This window comes from Macaca thibetana, chromosome 3 (genome assembly GCF_024542745.1).
Source record: "Macaca thibetana thibetana isolate TM-01 chromosome 3, ASM2454274v1, whole genome shotgun sequence".
NCBI lineage: Eukaryota > Metazoa > Chordata > Mammalia > Primates > Cercopithecidae > Macaca > Macaca thibetana.
In genome coordinates this window covers 118439427-118462965 of record NC_065580.1, presented here as the reverse complement: position 1 = coordinate 118462965, position 23539 = coordinate 118439427, and the positions used below count along the sequence as shown (strand labels likewise).

The window sequence follows — 23539 nt, the reverse complement described above, 5'->3', positions numbered from 1 at the left end:
AAAATATATCAAATTTTGAGCCTTTACCATTTTTATATGATATCTCATTTGTGGATATCTCATTTTGGGGATTTGCATTTCTCTTACTATTACTTAAATTTGAGCATCTTTTCATTTGCTTAAAATACATCTTGGGTTTTTTAAATTATTTTTTAACTATGTATTTATAATTTTTCCTCATGTTCTAATGTGCTATTTCACTAATAAATTAATTAATATTGTATCTAATAGACCACCAATTCCAAGCAGACAGGAAGAGGAATGATGGAAAATCGCAGGTATCCAAGGTCAGTAAAAGAGGAATATCTGTGCTTATCTGAGGGTTTGGATATTATCTAGTCTCACAGAAAAAGCACATTCACAGGTCTACTGATACTGCAGTCTTAGAGAACTGCTATTTTATAGGAGATTATATCAAACAAAGCCACTTGTAAAATGTAATTACTTCTACTCAGCAACTTTGCTGAGTTTTGATAAAATGTTCCATATTGGCCACTTTCACCCATCCGAGAGCCTCACTGAACCACTGACAACTTGCTTTCCAATAACTGATTCGATGCCTACAGTCAGAAAGTGGATTGCAATGAATTTTGTTCTCTCTCTGGGGCTCCCTGGGAAAGACCTTGACCTGCCTAAAGGTCCCACCAGTGCCCTTCCCCATTGCTCTGCACTTGTAAGTAGCCCCACATATGTGCAGAGCCTGTGCACTTCCAGCCTGTATAGGTTTATGTAGACTCCAGGCTTAGGCAGATTCCACTTCACTGGCATTTTTCATCTTTAATAAGTATCGTGGACCCAAGAATTTTTACTTCTATGGAAGTTAGTTATCAGGCTTTGTGTCCATTTAATGACAATATTAGCAATAGCCTGTGCATATTCTTCACTTTGCCTGATATTCTCCTGAAGATCAGTCTATATCTTATTCACCAAACTCTGTATTGATGGCCAAGTTGTTTCCCATCTCTACTGCTTACGAACAAATAAATATCTTTAAACTGTGTGACTTCATTCTCGTCCTCCCAAAGGTGAAGGCAGCCAGAATTCTGGGGATGGGTGAAATTCCATGCATTGCTACACAAAGTTATTTTAAAAAATGAGGTCAATTAGGTACCCAGTATCCCAAACTGATGATAGTGAAGGAAGCTTTAGTATACAGGATCCTTATTATTTTATAACAAATACTGTAAATATGGCCAATGAAAGTAAATTGGCTGCAGAGTCTGCCAAATTTGGATTCAAGCCATGAGCTTCTGTTTATCATCTAATAAACTTGGGAATGTAAACGTTCCCAATTCTTACTATTTTAATCTATAAAAATGGATTTAACAATGTCTACTCCCTGGGATTCTTGTCAGAAGTAAATGAGGGAGGACTTGGGAAAGTGTCTGATATGGTTTGGCTGTGTCCCCACCCAAATCACATCTTGAATTGTACTTCCCATAATCCCCATGTGTCATGAGAGGAACATGGCAGGAGGTAATTGAATCATGGGGGCAGTTCCCCCATGCTATTCTTGTGATAGTGAGTAAGTTCTCACGAAATCTGATGGTTTTATAAGGGCCTTCCCCCTTTGCTCAGTTCTCATTCTCTCCTGCTGCCCTGTGAAAAGGTGCCTTCCACTATCATTGTAAGTTTCCTGAGGCCTCCCAAGCCATGCGAAACTGTGAGTCAGTTAAACCTCCTTCCTTTATAAATTACCCAGTTTCCCGTATTTCTTCATAACAGTGTGAGGACAGACTAACACAGTGTACATGATGGCTCCTCTAACCTTACAGAAGTAAGTGCTCAATAAAGAGTGATTCAATCTGCATTTAAAACAGTAAAATTATTGATGCTAGAGTTCGGGAACTATGAGCAAATGTAAAACTCTATCTGTCCTGCTCTGTTGCTCCAGATCCAATCAGAATCCACTATACCAGATAGATGAGACTGACAGCCAATCTCTGCCCATCATAACCTGATATTCCAATTTGGCAGCTTGAGGCCAGCTCCTTCCATAGGAAGCAGTCTTCCCCATGCCCTTATCACTGGGACTCCACATCTCCTTCATACCACAAGCAGTTCCTCTGAGGCAGAAATAGATATACTCACATGTGAATTTCTACTTGGAGAATAGAGTAAAATATGACAGAAAAAATAAAACATTGGCCTTAGAGTTAAACAGTCTTTGTTTCAAATCCCATCTCTGCCTCCTCTTGACAGCTCTTGATAAGGTTACTTACCCCTAAGACTCACTTTCTTTACCTGCAAAAGGTGTATGACAATTGCCAACCCCTATTGTAGGTATAAGGCATAAATGAGGTTTCCAACCAACATTAGTTCTTAGCAGTGTCAGGATTAGAGCAGGTAATTCTTCCCTCTATTCAATATATGTTTGACAAATTAAAACTTACATTTAAGAACTCACGTGCTTTATGGAAACTCTTTGTACTTCAATAGTATAAAACAAAGAAACCAATTTACTGCTGGCCAGTTATTAATTTACCTTCTCACAACTTGAAATTCACCCTTCATTGCCTGTTCTGCAATAATAAAGTTGGGCCTTTTAGACATTCTCCCTTGCCAATTAATGCAATGTCAAGCTTTGCCAGAAGAGAGCTCTGGAGGGACAGTGGAGGAAGAGGGATTTTCTCTTCCAGATTCCGGCATGCTGCTTCCAACAGGCTCCCAGGGAGCAAGCTCCCGGATTCCCCCACATCTAGCTTCTCTGAACCTCAGCTCCTGCAATGTGTACAACCAGCGGCACATGGCACCTTCTCATAGGCAGCATCCACAGCATCCCAAAGAGTGGTGTCCCAGGGATTTCTGCAGGTCTGGCACGTCCCTCTAGATGACTTCCTCAGGCATGCCCTATAGCCTTGCAGAGTTGAGAAGTGTAGAACTTCTCCTGACACCCCAGAGTGCAGATTCATGGCAATTACCACTCACCTCAGTGATTTTCTCTGCCATACTGTGGGCCATGGTTGTGCTAACTTCAGCAGGGTCTGGATTTCAAGCCTGGATGGGGAAGCTACTTCTAGTTCTGTTTCTTCCTTGGGTTCTCTGCTCCAGCTCTAGGGGCAAGAGTTATTCCCTTTATCTGCCATTGTTGAATTATTTAGAGATCTCTTCACTATTGATAGCCAATCTGACGTTACTCCAATGCCTTTTTATAGTAATAATTATTCACATTAAACTTAACCAGTTTTCTCTTTTCTGCTTGAACCTTGACTGATACATTGGCTAATAACAAAATGGACACTGCACTCAGGAAACAGCAAAAAATGAGATGCCATGAAAAGACCAAAAAGAAAAAGTAATCAAATTTCTTAAATATGTCAAGATCACTGAAAGTACCAAAAGTGACAGTTTTAAGCACACTCTGTATTTTTTGAAAAAGAAAAAAAAAAAAAAAAAAAAAAAAAAAAAAAAAAAACCTGTTGGGATGTGATGTTGGCAAAGGTATGAAGAAGCCACAGAAGCTAATCTAAGGGCATGAGGGAGGTTAAGGCAGAGATGCCAGTGCTTTGATGCCTCATGTAAGGTAGGGTTCTGCACAATAGCCACAGGGTGGTCATAGTCACCAGTAGGTTCCTGGTTCTCAGTCCTTGGCTCATGTACCCAGCACCAAGCCCTATTTACAGAACATACCTAGACTACAGGGAAAACTAAAAGTTGGCCATTATGGATCAGTTTTCCTGCCACCAGATGCAAGCCATCCTCAGTCTGCAAAAATTTGCTCAGGCACAAATTAGCAGGCCTCCCAAGAATAGGCATGTCTAAGTTACTGCTTCAGTAACTTCAGAGCAAACTCTTGTCAGAATAAAAAAGGCATTGTTGGTTCTCTGACAGAGGAGGTCTCCAGTGACCAAAGGGAAGGGGAAAGTAACGTTTAGCTCAACTTTTAGGGAAAATTTTTAATTCAGAAAGCAATTTGAACCATATCTTCTCCTCCTCCAAATGGCTTTGCAACAAAAATCTTCATACATAAATGCAGTTTAACAAGCTATTTACAAGCAAACACTGTGCATCATTGTACTGTGCTAGGCAGTTAACACAGATGAGTGAGACTGGACCCTGTCCTGGTACGTTCCCAGGGAACAAATGCCATGCATTGTGAACATTCAAGGTTCAGTGAAGAATTCATATAGGTCCCAAGGACAGGTGGCTGCTGAGAGATGACCTGCAACTGGTTTCCAAGTGCTTCCTACTTTTTTGTTGCTTGTTTTTTTGTTTTTTGGTTTTTTGGTTTTTTTTTAGTATGCAGTCCTATGTTCCTGTAGTAATTAGCATACTAGCCTCCCTGGGCTACTATTTTTCAATATGATTCCATAACCAGCTGCAAAACCATAAGGACAGGGTTTGCAAGTTTCATAGACAGCTCTAATTATTTCCATTTACAAATGGTAAAAGATCATTCCAAAGAGGCACTGTTGTGGGCTGGCTGAATTATGTGCTTTCCAAATTCATATGCTGAAGTCTCAACCCTCAGTATTCCAGAATGTGGCCTTGTTTGGAAATAGGTCTTTAAAGATCCTATTTAAATAATCAATTAAGTTAAAAAGAGATCATTGGAGTGGACTGTAATCCATATAACTGATGTCCTTATAAAAAGAGGAGATTAGGGCACACACACAGAGGGACAACCATGCAAGGACACAGGGAGAAGACGGCTGTCTGCAAGCCAGAGGTCTCAGGAAAAACCAGCCCTGCCAACACCTTGATCATGGTCCTTCAGCCTCCACAACATTGAGAAAATAAATTTCTGTTGTTTAAGTCACTCAATCTGTGATATTGTGTTACAGCAGCCTGAGAAAACTTATACAGGCTGTATTAGTCTGTTCTCATGCTGCTAGTAAAGACATACCTGAGACTAAGTAATTTATAAAAGAAAGAGGTTTAGTTGACTCACAGTTCCACATGGCTAGGGAGGCCTCATAATCATGGCAGAAGGCAAATGATGATCAAAGTCATGTCTTACATGGTGGCAGGCAAGACAGCTTGTGCAGGGGAACTCCCATTTATAAAACCTTCAGATCTCATGAGACTTATTCACTCTCACGACAACAGTACGGGGAAAACTGCCCCAATGATTCAGTTATCTCCTCCTGGCCCTGCCCTTGACACGTGGGGATTATTACAATTCAAGGTGAGATGTGGGTGGGGGTACAGCCAAACCATATCACAGGCAGTATATCTAAGACTTCAAAATAATATGCTGGGCCAGAATTCCAGCTCCGCCACTTGCAGGGTGTATGTGACCCTGGTCAAGCTAACTTATCCTCTCTCAACCTTGGTTTTCCTAGCTATACAATGGGGATATTAGCACCTACCTACAGTGGTGGTTGTGAAGCATACATGAGATAATCTACATACAGTACCTGGTCCAGGCTCATAAATGAAATTAATGACCATGGGAGATAATCTTCTTGATGGCACTCACTACTGCTAAACTCAGACAAAGCTATTGCAGATCTGCAAAGCTAAGACCTGGCTCTGACAGGGGGCAGAGAGCTTAGCATATAGTCTACTCTATCTCCCTTATATATTTAACACCAGAATGTCTTTGGCTCAAGTGGGTACAAGAGTCAAATAATTATTGTTCTTTAACTTATTCAGTAGCCACTGCTGAAGGTATTCCTAGCATTCTTCTAGGTGCTGCGGATGGTGGTCAAGAAGACAGACAAGCTCCCACCCCTCATGAAGCTTGTATTACAGCAGGAGACAAACAATAAACAAGTACACCCGTAAGTCAATGAGATAATTTCAAGTAGTGATAAAAGCAAGAAAATAGCTCCACTGATAATCGCCAAAGACTAGAAAAAGACCCACCTGCCCTTTAGTGGGTGAATGGATGAACAAACTGCAGTGAATCCACACCACAGAATACCACTTGGCAATAAAGAGGAGGCAAGTGCTGATACACACAATGACCTGGGTGAATCGCAGCCCTCGTACTGAGCAAAAGAGACCACTTTCAAAGTTACAGATGATGATTCCATTATAGGGCATTCTCACAAAGAAAAACCTATGGTGACAGAGAACAGATGGGTTTAGGGTGGGAAGACAGTGTGATTACCAAGGGACAAAATGAGGGATTTGGTGTGGGCTCGGGCAATGGAACTGTTCTGTGTACTGATCCAGACAAATGTGAGAGCTGTTGACCGAAAAAAAACCCGCCGAACTTACTCTATGTTAATGTAAAAACAAAGCAAAAACACACAGTGCCTGTCAGGGGGTGCTTGAAGAGAGAAGATACTTCTTAAGAAGGTTGGAGGATGAGCTCCAGGAACAAACAAGGCAAGAGAAAGACAGCTGGAGCCCCCCACAGCTGGAACTTGAGGTAGGAGCACTGGCTGCCCTGGGCATTGAGAGGACAGGGAGAGAGGGCTTGGGGAGAGATGTGGCTTGGCTGCCTGGGTCACTGCTGGTGGCCCCTCGCTGATCTCTGCCACCTGCTGAGGCCAGCCTGAAAGAAGGAAGGACCTCTCCAACACAGTGGTCAGGTGAGGACATGCCTCTCAGGCACACTGGATCTCAAGGAAGTGTGGCATTTAAATTCCAGATAGGTGTGGGCTGCTGCCATGTCTGCAGTGATACACAAGGTTACTGAAGAGCTTTGCCGTCTTGAGCAGCATGGGAAGACTTGGAAACAAACGTAACTATCAGAGTCCCTCCTCTGTGGATGGCTTCCAGACAGAGGATCAGGCAGGTGCCCACGGTAGGGCTGCCATTTTATGGGACCTGCTCTGTGTCCTGATTGATGTTATACATACAGACATACGATGCCACAAAGCCAAATATCTAACACTCCACTGCTTGGGGCTCCTAAGAAAATGTAATTCTCTATTTCCTGTAGCTGATCCACTTTTTACCCACTGGGGATGGTGAAAAGAGAACAAAGTCTTAAAATCGCCTGCTGACAGCTGACAGTGGCTCCCTGTTCAAACAGCATCTTCTGAGGGATTCAGGCTCTTTGGGGTGAATGCTGAAACCCGCTGATGTTCTCCAGGGGTAGCCTGGTGACAGTCAGGGGTGGAGGGCCCAGGACTCCCACAGCCATGTGCCTCATCTGCCTATCTGTGGTGCTGCCAAGGCCCACATCTTACCTGGAACCTCGGGGTCTGGCACTGCCTTGTCCCTTGCTGCTTCCTTCTCACCTCAGCTCCTGCTTTCTGAGTCTTAGCCATCTCCTCTGCCAGCCTGGCCTAGGCCAGCTCGGTGGTGAGGCCACCTCGCTCTCATGGCAGCTGGTTCATAGCAGGTCCCCAAGGCCTGCTGGCTCAGGACATGGATGTCAGGGAAATCTGGCTCCCTTCTACTCCATGCTCAGAGACACTAACTCAGGTATCCTTCCTCTGCTCAGCCACACTGCTAGGAGCACATGCTAGCTCAGGGCCGGCCTACACAGGGACTATCCCCCAAGACGCATGGGTAGGGCCAACGCCCTCAGCTTGCAGCTCCTCTATCATCCCACAGCTCCTCTTTGGGACCGTCACCAGGAGAGGAGAAGCCAGGATGCCCACCTGACCACTAACTTCCTCTACTTTCATCCCTCTCTTCCCAGGGACTCCCACCTGCTCCCGTCTGGCTGGGGTTTCTCAACCTCAGCACCACTAACATTGTAAACCAGATCATTGTTTGTTTGGGGGTGGGGGCTGTCCTGTGCATTGTAGGATGTTTAGGAGCATCCCTGGCCTCCAGCCTCCAGATGCCAGCAGCGCCTTCTACGTGTGACACTAAAAATATCTTCAGATACTGTCACACGTGCCCAGTTGGGTAAAATTTCTCTGACCCCACTCTGGTTGGAACCACTGGCCTCTACCATCTCTTTCTTCTTTCTGAAGTGACATCTGTCTTCCCCACTCCCCAGAGGCAACAATGGCAGAATGCATTTCTTTGAATAACATTTTTAGGGGAGGAGATCCCATTGGTTTACTATTTTCTGAATATTATTTCTGATATTTTTTACACTTCCAAATGGCACTGAGAGAGAGTTATGATTTAGCCCAGTTTCACAAAGGAGGACACTGAGCACGACAGTTCAAATAACTTGGCCAATAGGGAGAGAGCTAGATGAAAACAAGACGGTCCGCTTTCATGGGCTTATACATTCTGTAGGAGCCCAAACTAAACCTACTTTGGGCAGCAGGGGCCTAGAATGTGCCTCGTGATTCTCACTGAAGTATCATTTCAGGCATGCTACTTATTCTTGGGAAAACAATATATCCTTTTATCTGTTTTTCTTTCATAGGCTCCGTTCAAGCTCACATTGTGTCTACACATCGCTCTTCAATTTTTCATCAGCCTAGGCCAAAACCAAACACAACTCTGACCTACAAAATAAAAAGAGCATACTAATGCATTGGAGGAATCTCTTGACCAATAACATGGAAATACCATCAATTCCTTTGCAAATACTGAGTCTGACACCCTTAGAAGTATAAGTTAAATTAACTCCTGTTAAAATAGTTGATCGAGAGGCTGTTAAGCTAAGACGGCTGTAGCACCTTGAGTTCCTATGTAAGCAAACCAAAACCCAGTGCAATGCAAACAGTAAAACAAAAGTTAAGACTAACCAATCAGAAACCTCCAACTAACCTCCAACTAGGGACTTTTGACTTTAACAAATATATTTTCTCCCTCTTGCTGCAGCAAACACTTTATATATGCTTCTTCTATTACCCCATATCCCATGCCCCAACATGGTCAGTGGAGGGTTGAATTGTCTAGCATTGCCTAATTCATGAATAACTGAATGCTCAAATAAACTTACTGAAATTTTAATGTCCCTAAGTTTATCTTTTAACACTCTCTAGAAATTTTGGCCATCATTTTTTTTTCTGGTTCATGAAAGTGCTTGACTTCCACTGTCTTTAAGGCTGATAGATGGAGGTGCACACAGCTCCGTGGAAGGGTATGGATGGATGTGATGGGTGCAAGTGTCCAGGGCGGGGGATATCAGAGCCCAGAAGGGGGAAGGCCTTACTAATGGTCCCTGAGTAATTCTGATGCATCCTCCATGAAGAGCCATCGCCCAGATGACTGAAAATCACAGATCTACTCAAGTCTTTCATGTCAGAGACAGAGAAGAGTCCTTCAAAGAGAATGCAATAAGCCTAAGGTCACAGAGAGTTAGGAAAACGGGGACCAAAATCCAGCCTTCCAACACACACACACGTTTCTTACTACAGCATCATGCTTCTGGGTGCCACCTGTGCTGTTACAAGTCAAACCAAATGAAATTACCAACTTTTATAGATTTTTTTTCCTGCAAAAATGGCAACTTCAGATGGTTCCACCTAACAAGAAGTAATGGAGAGAAAAAGACCATGTCTTAAATAATTTATAGCATGGGCCACTCCAACACTGTAGATAATATTGCTTCACATAGCCCAAGTGGCAAAGCTACAAGCATCTCCCAGCTCTGCGGGACTTTAGACCATGAGTGTAATGACTAGAAACAATTTTCATAAAACCAAATAGCCGTGGCTGACTGTTAGGATAATTCATCCCAGGTACAATGCCGTAAAATCAGCTTTATAAGTGCAAAACCAGGACACCTGCATACAAAGTTGTTAGCCATTTTAAATAAGTGAAAAAGACATCAACTCTTAACACTGCCTGTAAGATCTAAAAGGGGCTAAGCAAGAACCAGTGAAGTCTGGTGATTTTTCAAAAATTCTCATCCTTCTCAGAACACACATGTGGGGCTTAGCACCTCCCCACACCTCTGTCCAGGCCCAAAGTCCTCCCATCTCCACCTCACAGGGGCTTATACAACCTGTCCTTCCAAGTGCTTTGCCCAGTCTTTCTTTCCAGGGAGACCAGCTGCCCCACCCAGCCTGTGCCTCTGCTGCACTGAATGGTCCTTACAGCATAGTATATCTAAATTATTTCTTCAGCTATTTGCCTTCTCTTCCCCACAATAGGGTGAGCTCTTTAAAAGCAGAGATCATCATACTAATTGTTATACCGCAGAATACAGCATAATATGCAATGCTGTACTCATATATTAATAATATTAACATAATAATATAGCATACCATTTTTTAAAGTCATGGCCTATTTTTAAATTTTGAATTTAAAATAGAGCTGTGATATGGAGCCATTTTCTGTGAAATTCCTTAAATATCCAAAACCCTAAAAAACTTACTACACTAAGGAAATTCGAATAATGGTGCAGAGGCTCCAGTCCCGGGATGGTAGCTGTGAGGCCAGAGGTCCTGCCCAACAGAACAGCTCACACCAAGCATACATGGCGATCAATGCCGTTCCATGTGAAAGTACAGACTTTAGGCAAATACCCCTCCAAAAGGACACTTCCAAGGTTTTTTTTAGAAAGTAGAAAGACTACACCTCTACAAAAAAACAAAACTAAACTAAAAAGTTAGCAGGGCGTGGGGGCACACACCTGTAATCTCAGCACTTCGGGAGACTGAGGCAGGAGAACTGCTTGAGCCAAGGAGTGCAAGTTTGCAGTGAGCTATGATTGCACCACTGCACTCCAGTCTGGGTGACAGAGCCAGACTCCGTCTCTCCAAAAAACAAAACAAAACAAAAATTTAAAACATTAAATAAATGTTTTAAAGTTCAAATACCATTCAGAGTAGGCAGAGGTAAATGCAGCCCCTGAGGTAGGTGGCAAAGTGGGAAAGGGAACTTACAGGAAATAGTGCTGTGACCTCACACGGCAACCATGGGTCAGGAGCACGAAACTCGTGAAGGCAAGTTTGATAAAAAATGACTTAACTGCTTATATGATCCCCTGCCATATGATCACAGTTTCCAGGTTATTAATACTACTTGAGGCTTGGAAGTTTAACATGAATAGTACAGATATCTTCTCTTCTGTGTTTGACAATAAGACAAAATTATTCCTATGTCTTTGGTAAAATGTCCCCTTTCCAGGTGCCCAGCTGGCAAGAAAAGACTCCAGGAAAATACAACACAATTATTTAAAAAGAAATTGCAAATATTAGTAATAACAAATCCTGCAGTAAACAGATTTGAGAGGTTAAACAATGTAAGAAAAGGAAAATAAGCAGAGCCATCTAGTGTCTAACTTCCTCTTGGGTAAACCCTGCTTTGGTGTCTTCATCTCACCTTATTCTCCAAAGGGTGAAGCAAAACCTCACAATGAATTCAGAAACATCACTAACCAAAATACTAACTAACGCTAATACATCAGTTTGTATGTACCATGTCTGATTCTTTCTTAATTGTTGGATGCACCAGGCAAAACAGATTAGCATTTGTTCTCCAAGTTTTCCTGGAATTACTCCAAACAGTCCTCCTCTCAGTCTCATTGTCCTTGACTTTTAAAATTAGAGTTCTGTAAGTTCACTGCATTAATTATTCTAAATAACAACTCCAACCCCCAAAGTGTCCTCTAAGGGAAGGAGTCAGCAAATCCAGATTTAACAACAACGACAGGAAAAACACTCAGGCTAAAATGAAATAGATCCAACATAAGAGCCTTTTACATAATCCAAGGCGCATAATAATTATGTCAGACATTTTTAAAGATTCCTTCCCGATTTAGGAAGGTCTATATGATTCTCATTCATTTTAACTTACCTTTTGAATGACCTTGTTAATTTCTGGAGTGTTTGGTGTATATAGTATTTTTCCATGCAATATGGGTTTTAGGAAGGTCCACACCAAAGCACCATTTGGCAATTGTAGAATTTCCTGATAAAGCTTCAAGCAAAATGGTGCTGTTGCAATTAGAAAGAGAAAAAATACATTACTAATGATACACAATGCCTAGGTTAATAGGGAAATACATTCACATATCCAGGATGCCTCATTTTCAATGATAGACATATTTTTTTCTGACACGACTCTGAACTTTGGGGGTGCTATAGTTTGAATGCCTGACCTCCCAAACCTTAAGCTGAAATTTGATCCCCAGCGTTGGAGGTGGAGCCTAACAAGAGGTCTTTAGATCATGGGGGCAGATCCCTCATGAATGTTTTGGTGCCACTGTCATAGTAATGAGTGTAGTTCTCACTCTATTAGTTCCCAAGAGAGCTGCTTGCTAAAAAAACAAACACACACAAAAACAGCCTGGCACCTCCCTCCTCCCCTTCTCTTGCTTCCTCTCTTGTCCTGTGATCTCTGCACATGGCAGCTCCCCTTCCATTTCTGCCATGAGTGGAAACAGCCTGAGGCCTCACCAGAAGCAGATACTGGTGCCATGCTTCTTGCATAGTCCACAGAACTGTGAGCCAAACAAACCTCTTTTCTTTACAAATTACCCAGCATCTGGTATTCCTTTATAGCAACACCAAATAAAGACAGGAGGTAAAACAAGATTTTTTCCCCTGTTACAGTTTTCAGCAGCTCTCATCGCATAAGAAACTTCATGATACTGTGTTCACTTAAGTGACTTCAAAGGCAGGAAAGAATGACTTACATTTTCAAACTAAGTAATCAAAAAGAGTGTTAAATAATGACATGGACACTTGAAAATGAAAACGACAATTAGAACAATAAATCTGGTTTTTCATCAAGAAAATTCTCATTTCAACAGTCACAATATTGAGATCAGAACTGAGCTTTTCTTATGAAGTCAGCTTTACAGGTTACTACTGAATTGTCTTTAAGGAACCCATGCAGAACTATCAAACTTCCTAATTTTGACATATTAAATTGCCTTATTTTCAGGCAAGTACTGAATCCCTCTTGGTGGCTCTCATGAATCTTGTGATACTAGTTGATTTCAATTAAAGATTTACTTAGCTAAATTGTCTAAATCAATGGTTACCTGATGAGGGTAGATATTTCATCACCATAATGAGTAGGAACTAAATCTTACAAGGTTTTAAGCTAGCGAGGAATACTTCAGTATAACTATTTCTTTACCCATCTAGAGAACATTTAAAATGAAAATATTATTTTAGTTTTATAAGAATAAAATGAAAATATTATCTTAGATTTGATACTGTGATTTATAAATACTCAAGGTATGATTGTTGTGGTTGTTTTAAATGTTACTTTCATCTTCCCAAACTCCCCATTTGAAAGGAAAAAAAATTATTTGACAAGTACAATAAAATTGATGGAAATACTTCCCTCTAAGGTATAAATTAAGAATATGACTACATAATACATTTTAAACCATTAATTATAGAAGTTGTTCTTACTGAAATTTAATGACTTACTGTTTACATTACAAGCTTAATATGAACAGGAGCAATTTTACTGCAGAAAAAAGCATAGTCATGATATGTACAAAACTAAAAATTTTAACTCAGAAATCCCAACATGTGACCTACAGAGACTATGAGATGACAGATGTGTGTTGTCTTACGCCATTAAGTGTGCAATGATTGTCATGCAGCATTGAAAATCGATACACTAGGATACCTTTATACCCTTATGCTAAGGTGCCAATACTCGTCATCTCCATTGCATCTCACAACAAGCTTATGAGCTAGGTGCTACTGTTTCCATGTTATAAATGAAACCAACATGATGCAGAAACATAAAACAACGTGACCAAAAATGCACAACTGATGGAGCTGAACTGTCTAAACCTCAAAACCTCACCAGCATGTTTATTCTGCCTTACTAATGAAAACGTTTCCACTTAAATTGGGGCCAAAAAATGACATATTAATTTGCATTCATTTGTACCTATCGTGCATATTCACTTGTACCTGAGCTTCACAGAGAGCAAATTTGGAGGTGGCCACAGACAAGTTCTCTTCATTATTATAATATAGCCATTTGCATGGACCAAAGCAGTGCTCATGGTCTTTATGCCTGGACCCTCACCAATACTGGTTAGCCTGGGAAACCAATGGGGTTGGGGTTTCAGGTGTTTTAGACACTTCCTTGGTGACACAGTTCCTTAGTGACCCAGGTGAGAGGATTTGTTTGTGCTCAAAGACACTAGGACTGTTCAAAGTCAGCTGCCATGCCAGCATTTGGGGAGGTGGAAGCAGAAGATTTTATGCCAGTGTATAGCAACCTTATACACAGACAGAATACTTAGTATAAAGTAGGGCCAATTATCAAGATACAAATGAATCTAAACACATATATATATTACTACTATCCTATCTTACTTGAATCTTCAGGGATGTTGAATTTTTCTTTGTCGTCTTCCAAGAGTTCGTTAACTCTGGGCAAATTAATGAACATATTAGAATCGCTAAGGAATGATGCTTGGTCCTTGCAAACCAACTTCATCACAGACTGGAAAGAACCAAAGGCTGAACTTCTGGCCTGGACATTTTGTGAAACCTGAGAAAATAAGAAAACTAAATTGCAACTACATTGTGACTTTAAACAATTCCTTCACATACCTCTGAAAGTCTAGTTCCTTCCTCCACTGAATGTACAAGATATTCAACAAGTCAAAAGAATCGAATGTCTGCTTTAGAGTTTTCTGTCCTTGGGATACCATTTGAAACACTACGGTAATTTTTCTGGCCAACATACCTGGTAGAAGAGGGAAATGTCATACCTACACACACACACACACACACACACACACACACAGATAAGACCTTACTATTTGTCCAGTAATAAATTATTAATCCATAAAATATTACTAATTCAGACTAATTACTAGTCTTAATGTGTGTCTATGCTACCAAGATATCCAGATATTTTATAGCTATACAAATTATCTATCACATGATGGACTTACAATATGTCTCCATGGCAGCTCTGAGAACATTGTTATCTTGCTCCTCATCCTGCACCTCCAACCCTAAAAATTCTACACTCCTCCTCATTCGTGCCCAGTCAGTTGCATCCCAGGCAAAGAGAGTTCAAACAAAACCTAATATCAAGCCACTAAACTAAATCAAGTTTGTGTTTGCATTTGCAATAAATGATTTGTAATTTGTAAACCAATTATTTATAAGGAAATAAATGTTTTAAGGTTTTTGAAAGCAATTTGCTCTCTGAATTAAGTTAAACAGGCCCTTGAAATCTCATCTGTGCAATAATTGAGTTAGTAATTTCTTACTTCATAGATAATGCATGTACTATCCCAATCTCCACACTGGCGGAATGTGGATCAACAGTGTCAGTTTCATGCAGTTTTTGGAGAGATGCCAGGCCTTATTCTATGTTATGCTGTTGCTTCCAGAGATATGAAGAGGTACTTCCATTCCGGTATTTTGCTCTCTAATGCAAATTTTAGATGTGGGAAGATAAAGGAAAAAAGGGGCAAATACAAAGAAGGGGCAAATTTGAATATTTCCCTAGGGACAAAGATGAAGCACACACCTGTTGAAAGTCCAGTGTTTCTAGCAAGGCAGTGATTTTAAATGTGTGAAGAAACCCAGGAAGATGCTCAAAGATGTGCTGGGCTTTGGCAAGCAAGGAGCTGAGGCTGGAAACTACATCCAACAAGGAGTTGAGCAAGTCATTTGCTTCAGAAGGCATCAGAGTCTAAAGGACAAAACAAAAACAAAACAAAACAACATGAAATAACCAACACTGTATTTTCACCCTCACAAGCATCTTTTGAGCTGGGAAAACTTGTTTATTTGATTATTTTCTGTCTCGAACTTCAGAGACGCCTTTGCTGTACTATATGAAAGTCCTCTTCGTTGGAGTATATATAGCTCAGGTGTTTTGGAGCACACTGAATTGCACTAGCATTGTTAAAATGTAAACTAGAAACAAATGTGATCTATCATTAAAATTCAAATCATTTGTCAAATATTTCTTTGTATCTTTGTAGTGACCAAGGTGGAAATTTGAGAAGAGGCTCAAAATACGAGCAGTCCTTATATGTGAAGCAATTTACATTAATCTACTGCTTTACTGTATTCATAACATTCACACATCATCTCAGTCCTCCTAATACCTTGCGGATGTCCAATATAGTGTTCATTTTGTGGATGAGAAAACTGGGGGTTGAAGAGACTAAAAGTCTTCCTGAAGTCTCACAGTTAGAAAAGTTTAGGGATGGGAATTTAACCCCGATTCTTTAAAAATGTCGGTACCCTTTGAAGCTTACTTATGCTATAACCAACTGAAATGCTCTGTATTTTACATGTTTGTTTGTTTTTTTTTTTTGCATATTCTCAGTTCTACACTGGAAGCAGGGCAAGGCTTTTCTTCTGTCTTGATCATTTATGTAGCTACTGGGAATAAAATAGAAGCAGGAAATATTAGTTGCTCGATAAATATTTGTTGGATGAATGGATAAATGAGGAAATGCCAGCTCTTTGCACAGAGCAGGGAAAATCACAGCTAATTTCCACCGACGGTCATTTGCATACTGAATTTTCTGTTTTCCAGGCTGGGGCAGAGGAACCCAATTGTCACTGCTTCTTATTTTTGCCCATTAGTGTTCTAGCTGCTAGCTCTGCAGATGACTTCCAGGGCTCCGAGATCACAGCTCCATCCTTCACAGAAGCACTCTGCTTCTAATGATGGAGTTCTGTCCGTTCGTACTACAGAGACAACTCTAGCAGGAGAAATGGTGTGTAACTTTTGTCACTTTTTCTACTCATCTTTCTAATTACAGCTGCCCTTTAAAAAAGTGGCACACAGTGACTGGTCCCTGACTTATAGTGGGGAGTGACAGAGATCCAGCGCAGCTCCAACAGACCAGATTGATGTGTCAAATTAATATAGCAAATTGTGCTTTGCTGAAGGCTTCAGAAATTCATTGTCAGCTGAGTGAATCAGAAAGTACATGGACTTGGGAGTGAGCTGCACCTGCACGTGACCCTCACATGGAGGTGGGGCTGCCCTAGCATCCTGAGCAATATCTCGTATTTCATCAACTTTCATAAAGCCTTGCATATAGAAGGTACCTGAAAAACAAGTGCTGTTGTTATTAATGATGATGTCATTTTCACTGTGTCTGGGAGACTGAATCTAACCCACTATCTTATCCTTCGAAAGAATCTTCGTACAGATGATGGCCCTTGTAGAAGTAATTATGTGGGCCTCTACAAGCACTTACTTCAAATCGGGGACCTTTGTGCACATAACAAAGTGGCCACTAAAGTACCATCGTGCCAATGGGAGCTCTGTTTCCCACAAGGCAAACTGCAAAGTTGGAAGAGAGGCTGTGGTGAGCAAAGGCAGAGCTAAACCATAAGCACGTTAGCGAGAAATATGAATTCCACCAAGATAGAGGTGGGTTTGCAAATTATGGGTACGCAAGAAATGTTTATCCTCCTCTTTATGGGTTTAAAATGTAATCGTTCTGAAAACAAGTATTTGTTCTCTGTGTGTGTGTGTGTGTGTGTGTGTGTGTGTGTGTGTGTGTGTGTGTTCCAACATTTACCCCCTGGACTCTTAAAGTAATAGAAAGTAAGGAAATTATGCGTGGCTGAAATGGCAGATCTACCCTTTGCTGACTCTAAAACTATTCTCCCAGACTCGGGGTGCCTACAGCCACCTTACCATACTACAAACCCTGCAGCCCCTCTAATGAACCCAGAGGTTATGAAATACTTCCCTAAAGGGAAAACAATGGTACTTGGAGCAAGATCAATGCCTAAGGGTAGGAAGGGAAGCTTCTGGAAACTTAAGTAAAGATTCAAACAATGGAGGCCAGAAGGAGGAGAAGCTTCTGGAAGGGGCAGCTTGAGAGTGGTGAGCTGTGGTTAGGAGCTGGGTCACCCTCACATGGGTTCCGGGCCCGTCTGGAAAGTGCTGGGCCTCCTCACTTCCCACTCTCCACTCTCTCCTGCCGACATCATCGTCTTTGGCCTCCTCCAGCCCCTCCCTGCCCTCACACTGCTGCTTGTCAGAGGATCACAGGGCAAGTACAGAGCCGGCACACACAGGGGATTGGGCTTCCTGTGCTGCCAACCCCTCCACATTCTCTCCAGGGCGGGCCCTGGCAGAGCTGGATGCTTCCCGCTGACTGACAGAGCCATGGTGCGGGGAGCAGCACCTAACTTGGGCCGCTCAGGAGTGGACCATGCGCAGTCCCAGCCTCCTCAAACATGCTCCAGGAAGGTGGCCCTTACAGAGGAGAGAACCCCTGGCATTAGGAAGCGGTGGTGCGTTTTTGCAGTGGGTCCTTCCATGGTGGAGCATGGAGACCACCAACAACTCTGTCCCAATGCCCTGACACCTGTCTCCAAGGGCCCCCTGAAGGGTCTCCTGAACATCCCTTTATTACAACAAAGTCTTCTTGAGCCCCACTCTGGAGTCAGCAAACAGGTGACACTAGAGGCTGGTGGAGGCCACTGCAGAGTGGCCGGGTGCTCCTCTCCCACTGCAGCACCCCCAGGACTACCCTACTTATCTGCAGCCACCACAGCAGACTCCTGCAGAGGACCGCCCCGAGCCAGCATGCTCCCCATACCTTGTAAATGAAAGCTCGCACATCCAGGTTTTGACTCAACAACACAATCAGAGGATATACTTTTGACGCCGGCAGGCCACAGAGTTCCTGCGTCGCGATCCGAGATTTTTCCCCTTTGGGAAATGTCAGCAGGAGACGAAGGATTTCATGATCACACTTTCCAGACAGAGCTACGGTGAGGGCACTGAAGAGAACCTGTTTCAAAGCACAGAGATCAGAAGTGAGGATACCTATGACATCGTGTGCTTCACCACCTCAGGCTGGAGCTTCATCAGCATGGAGTCACCCAAGATTGGGTTTCCCGGCTCCAGGGACTGACCTGCAGATGCGGGGAGCCCAAACTGTGGTTCAATTCTCAACATTTTGATGGAAATGTTTCTGAAGTGTCCACATCATTCTCTGACTTCTTATAAAATTTGCCCTCGCTTGGGGTCTTTGGATCACCCTTCTGAAACTCTGTCCCTCTGCTCTCCACGAGGCTCACTCGAATGCTCACCAAGCCCCCGACCCTCCGACGCCAGCCTCGTAGTTAGCATCTGTGTCTTGTTTGTCTGATATTAAGTCTTACCCTGGGCTTTCAGTTTATCAGCTTCCACTTTTCACTGTCATCAGTGTGAAGCTGATATTTTTTGCCTCCTTCATTTTTAGATTGAAAACAGGATTGCCAAGCTTGTTATATATATTTTAAAAGCAAGTAAACTCAGAAGGAGGCACTGAGGACAACTTATATTAGTCTCTGGTTTATTACTATCATGCATCGCAATTAAAGCCTTTGACATACCTCTTCATTTGGGCATACTTTTCAGTTAAGGGCATTTGTGAGATACCAAATTACAAAGCAAAATAAAACAAAAACCATACTTCCTGCTCCACATTTTTGCTCCTGATGGGCATAATTGCTGTGAAGCATTCAGACCAACTGAGGCCGAAGTGCATGAACCCATGTGAATAGGAACCATGCGCACTGAATAAGAGCACGGAGAACTCAATAGATGCCATAAAATGTCCCCAAAATACATTAAGAGATAGATAATGGTGTAGTAGTCAGGGTCCTCCAGAGAAACAGAACCAAGAGAATGTGTATGCATGTGTGTGTGTGTGTGTATGCAATCATGTGTCTCATGATGACAAGGATACATCTGGGAAATGCACCACTGGGTAATTTTTTAATTGTGTGAACATCATAGCGTGCACTTACAGCATCCTAGAAGATACAGCCTACTACATACCTAGGCTATAGGGTATGGTCTATTGCTCCTAAACTACAAACCTGTACAGTGTGTCACTGTACTGAATCCTGTAGGCAATTGTTCCACAGTGGTATTTGTGTGGCTGAACATATCTAAACATAGAAAAGGTACAGTAAAAATACAGTACTATAATCTTAAGGGATGACCATCCTATATGGGGTCCATTGTTGACCAAAATATCATTATCTGGTACATAATGACAAACTGCATATATGGTGGTAGTCCCATAAGATTATAATGGAGATGAAAAAATTGCTATCTTCTAGTGACATCAGCCATTGTAATGTTGTAGCCCAGTGTATTATTCAAGTGTTTGTGGCAGTGCCGGCGTAAACAAACCTGAAGCACTGACATTCATAATAAAAGTATCACACATGTAATTATGTATAGTACATAATAGTGACAAGGATAATAAACGACTGTATTACTTGTTTATGTACTAACTGCACTATATTCTCGTTATTTTAGAGTATACTCTTTCTAGTTATTAAAAAAAAGTTAACTGAAAACAGCCACAGGCAAGTCCCTCAGGAGGTGTCCAGAAGAAGGCATTGTTGTCACAGGAGACGACAGCTCCATGCATGTTATTGTCCCTGAAAACCTCCCAGTGGGACAAGATGTGGAGGTGGAAGACAGTGGTATTCATGATCTTGACCTCATGTAGGCCTATGCTAGACTGTGTGTTTGTGTCTTAATTTTTAACAATACAGTTTTAAAAGTTAAAAGTAAAAAAATCTCAAAATAGAAAAAGCTTATAGAATAAGGACATAAAGGAAAACAGTTGTACAGCTGTGCAATGTATTTGTGTTTTAATGTAAGTGTTATCACTGAAGAGTCCAAAGGTTTTTTAAAATTTTAAAGTTTTGGCCGGGTGCAGTGGCTCACACCTATAATCCCAGCATTTTAGGAGGCCAAGGAAGGCGGATTGCCTCAGGTCAGGAGTTTGAGACCAGTCTGGTCAACATGGTGAAACCCTGTCTCTACTTAAAATACAAAAAAAATTAGTCAGGTGTGGTAGCATGCACGTGTAATCCCAGCTGCTCGGGAGGCTGAGGCAGGGTAATTGCTTGAACTGAGGAGGTGGAGGTTGCAGTGAGCCAAGATCACGCCACTGCACTTCAGCCTGGGCAACAGAGCAAGACTCCATCTTAGAAAAAAAAGTAAAATAAAATGTATAAAGTAAAAAATGTTACAGTAACCTAAGGTTAATCTATGATTTAAGAAAGAAATTTTTTATATATATAAATTTAGAAACACACAGTATTTATTGAGTCTACAGTGGTGTACAGGCATGTCCTAGGCCTTCACATTCACTTGCCACTCACTGACTGACTCACCCAGAGCAACTTCCAGTCCTGTAGCTTTATTCCTGCCAAGTACCCCATACAGGCATACCATTTTTTAATCTTTTATACCATATTTTTCAGTACCTTTTCTATGTTTAGAACAGGTATTGTAAAATATGTTCTTGTGTTTTCTATGTTTTGATATACAAATACCACGGTGTGACAATTGCCTACAGCATTCACTAGAGTAACCTGCTGTACTCTAGAGTGACATGCTAGAAAGTAATTAAGACAAATCTTCTATGGCAAATGCAGAAGGGACTCTTATTGAGCCAGCTTGGGTTGCTGCTCATGAAAAGCCAGGGCGATTCCCCTGAGTTGGGAGTTTGGATGAGGCCCATTTTCAGGGATGGTTTTATGCAAAAGCCTATTTTGTGGGATTGATCAAGGAGAGGTTCCTCTTGCGAAAGCAAAGGGTAGATGTGTTTAGGTTTGTAGACTAGGAGCAACAGGCCATATCATACAGCCTAGGTGTGTAATGGCTGTACCAGCTAGGTTTGTGTAAGTACCCTCTATGTAATGTTCACAGAATGGTGAAATCGCCTAACGATGCATTTCTCAGAATGAACCTAGTCATTAAGTGACACATAACATATATACACGGAGAGAGATTTACTTTAAGGAATTGGCTTATGCAAATGTGGGAGCTGGCAAACCTGAAATCTGCAGGGTAGGCCAGCGGGCTGGGGACCCAGAAAGGAGCTGACATTGCAGCTCACGTCTACAGGCTGCCTGGAGACGGAAATTACTCTTCCTTGGGGGACTTTGTTCTTTTCTTTTTGCCTTCAACTGATTGGATAAGGCTGACTCATATTATGGAGAGTAATCTTTACTCAACGTCTACTGATTTAACTGTTACTGTCATCTAAAAAATACCTGCACAGGGACATTTAGAATAATGTGTGAGCAAATATCTGAGTACTGCAGCTTAACCAAGTTGACATACAAAATTAATCATCACGAATGGCTATGATACTCTACTATGCTAGTGTGCATTTTGAGTCTTTAAGAAAAAATATTAAGTATTTTCATCGCTAATTTACCAAGAAGACATTTTTTCACATAGGACTTGCATTGTGCAAACACACACTGGTGAAATTTTCCTTAATGCCACTGTTTTCAATCACGCTGTCTCTGGACAAAGAGGAAGCTCTCAGGAGGAGGTTGGGAGCAGAATATAGGCATCTACCCTTTGCTTTCACAAGAGGAGCCTCTCTTTGATCAATCCCACAAAATAGGCTTTTGCATAAAACCATCCCTGAATATGGGCCTCATCCAAACCTCCAACTCAGGGGACTCGCCCTGGCTTTTCATGAGCAGCAACCCAAGCTGGCCTAATAAGAGTCCTTTCTGCATTTGCCATAGAAGATTTGTCTTAATTACTTTCTAGCATGTCACACAGTGGTCCCCATGCAAGATCATATTTAATACATTTTTTAGAGTGTAGTCCCAGGACAAAAAATATTTGTCCTGAAATTGTTTACATCTCTTTTTACCAAATAGAGAGGATCCCACACCCTGTCATGTGGAAGCTCCGCAGTCACAATGTACAGAAGCAACAACCCCAGCAGCACATTTGCTCCCTCTCCTTTCCTGTGGTTTTCCAAATATTACTATTTATCTTTTAAAGATTGTATTGTGTTCATTGTTCCTGTTTGAGAGTAGGTAGGAGGGGAGGAAGTTTAGAAAAACAAAGACAACACTGAGTTGTGCTTGATTGAAAACATCTTGTGTGATTTCTATTCAAAGCAAAACAGGCACCTTTTATCTCAGGCTTTGCATAGGCTAATGCTGCAAATTATCAGAAACAGAATGCCAGGTTCCTGCTGATTTTCCTATGTGTCCGTGTTTGGCTTGGAAAGCTGGAAGGGGGCTGAGGATCCAGGGCAATGCCTCTCTGCCCTGCGAGCCTGGCTCATACACACTTGGCCACTTAGATAATTATCTGGGTATTTATGTGGTTTAAAAATGACAAAGATCCTTAGGAGAGGCATTTGCATTTTTAGCAAGAGCTTTGTTTATTGGACATCTGCCGAAACCCAAATTGCATTCAGAGGAGAGCACCAGAGATGGCCTCCGTGTTGCCCAGCTGCTCATTGTAGACTCAGCGGTTGGGAAAGCATGGGAGGAAAGGCTGCCCTCAGCCCAGCTGTGACCAGAAAGGAAACACAGACAGTGATTTGAGGGAACTGGAGATGATGGGGAGAGAGATTCTGCCAAGTTAGAATTTGTAAGACAAGAAAATGAAAGGAGGGCAGGTATTTAAAAATAGACCGTACACACTTCAGAGAGGAGCAGTGTGGCTTCTCTGTCATTGGAGACCCATTCGAGCTCAGAGCTGCTCACGGGATAATGAGGCAAGTACAAGAGATGAGCATCGGAGGGCAGGAGAAGGCTGCGAGAACCTGTCCACAAGGACTGAAGCCACACTGTGGCAAGGTGGTGGATCCTGACTCCAGCTCTTACTATCTGACTTCCTAAAAGCTGCTTAACGTCTACAAGCTTCAGTTTCTTTGTCTATACTACTAGGGATGACAATAAAAGACAAAGGACTCCAAAGGGTTGTTAGGAGAATTAAATGAGATGTAAAGCATTCAGCTCAGGGGTAGTGTATATAAGTGCTCAAAAATGACATTACTACTAAGAAGCCTATCAGT

At 41.9% G+C, this 23539-nt stretch overlaps 1 protein-coding gene across 5 annotated transcripts in view; it reads right to left on the bottom strand.

The window, feature by feature from the left end:
- ABCA13 (ATP binding cassette subfamily A member 13) overlaps positions 1–23539 on the bottom strand; it is a 504903-nt gene that overhangs the window by 351756 nt on the left and 129608 nt on the right. For all 5 annotated transcript variants that reach the window (XM_050785548.1, XM_050785549.1, XM_050785550.1 and 2 more), the window contains 4 exons: positions 18287–18481; positions 15232–15396; positions 14058–14235; positions 11560–11699 (listed from right to left, as the gene is read on the bottom strand). In XM_050785548.1, the coding sequence (XP_050641505.1) occupies positions 11560–11699; positions 14058–14235; positions 15232–15396; positions 18287–18481 (678 nt within the window). The remainder of the gene's footprint in view (positions 1–11559; positions 11700–14057; positions 14236–15231; positions 15397–18286; positions 18482–23539) is intronic.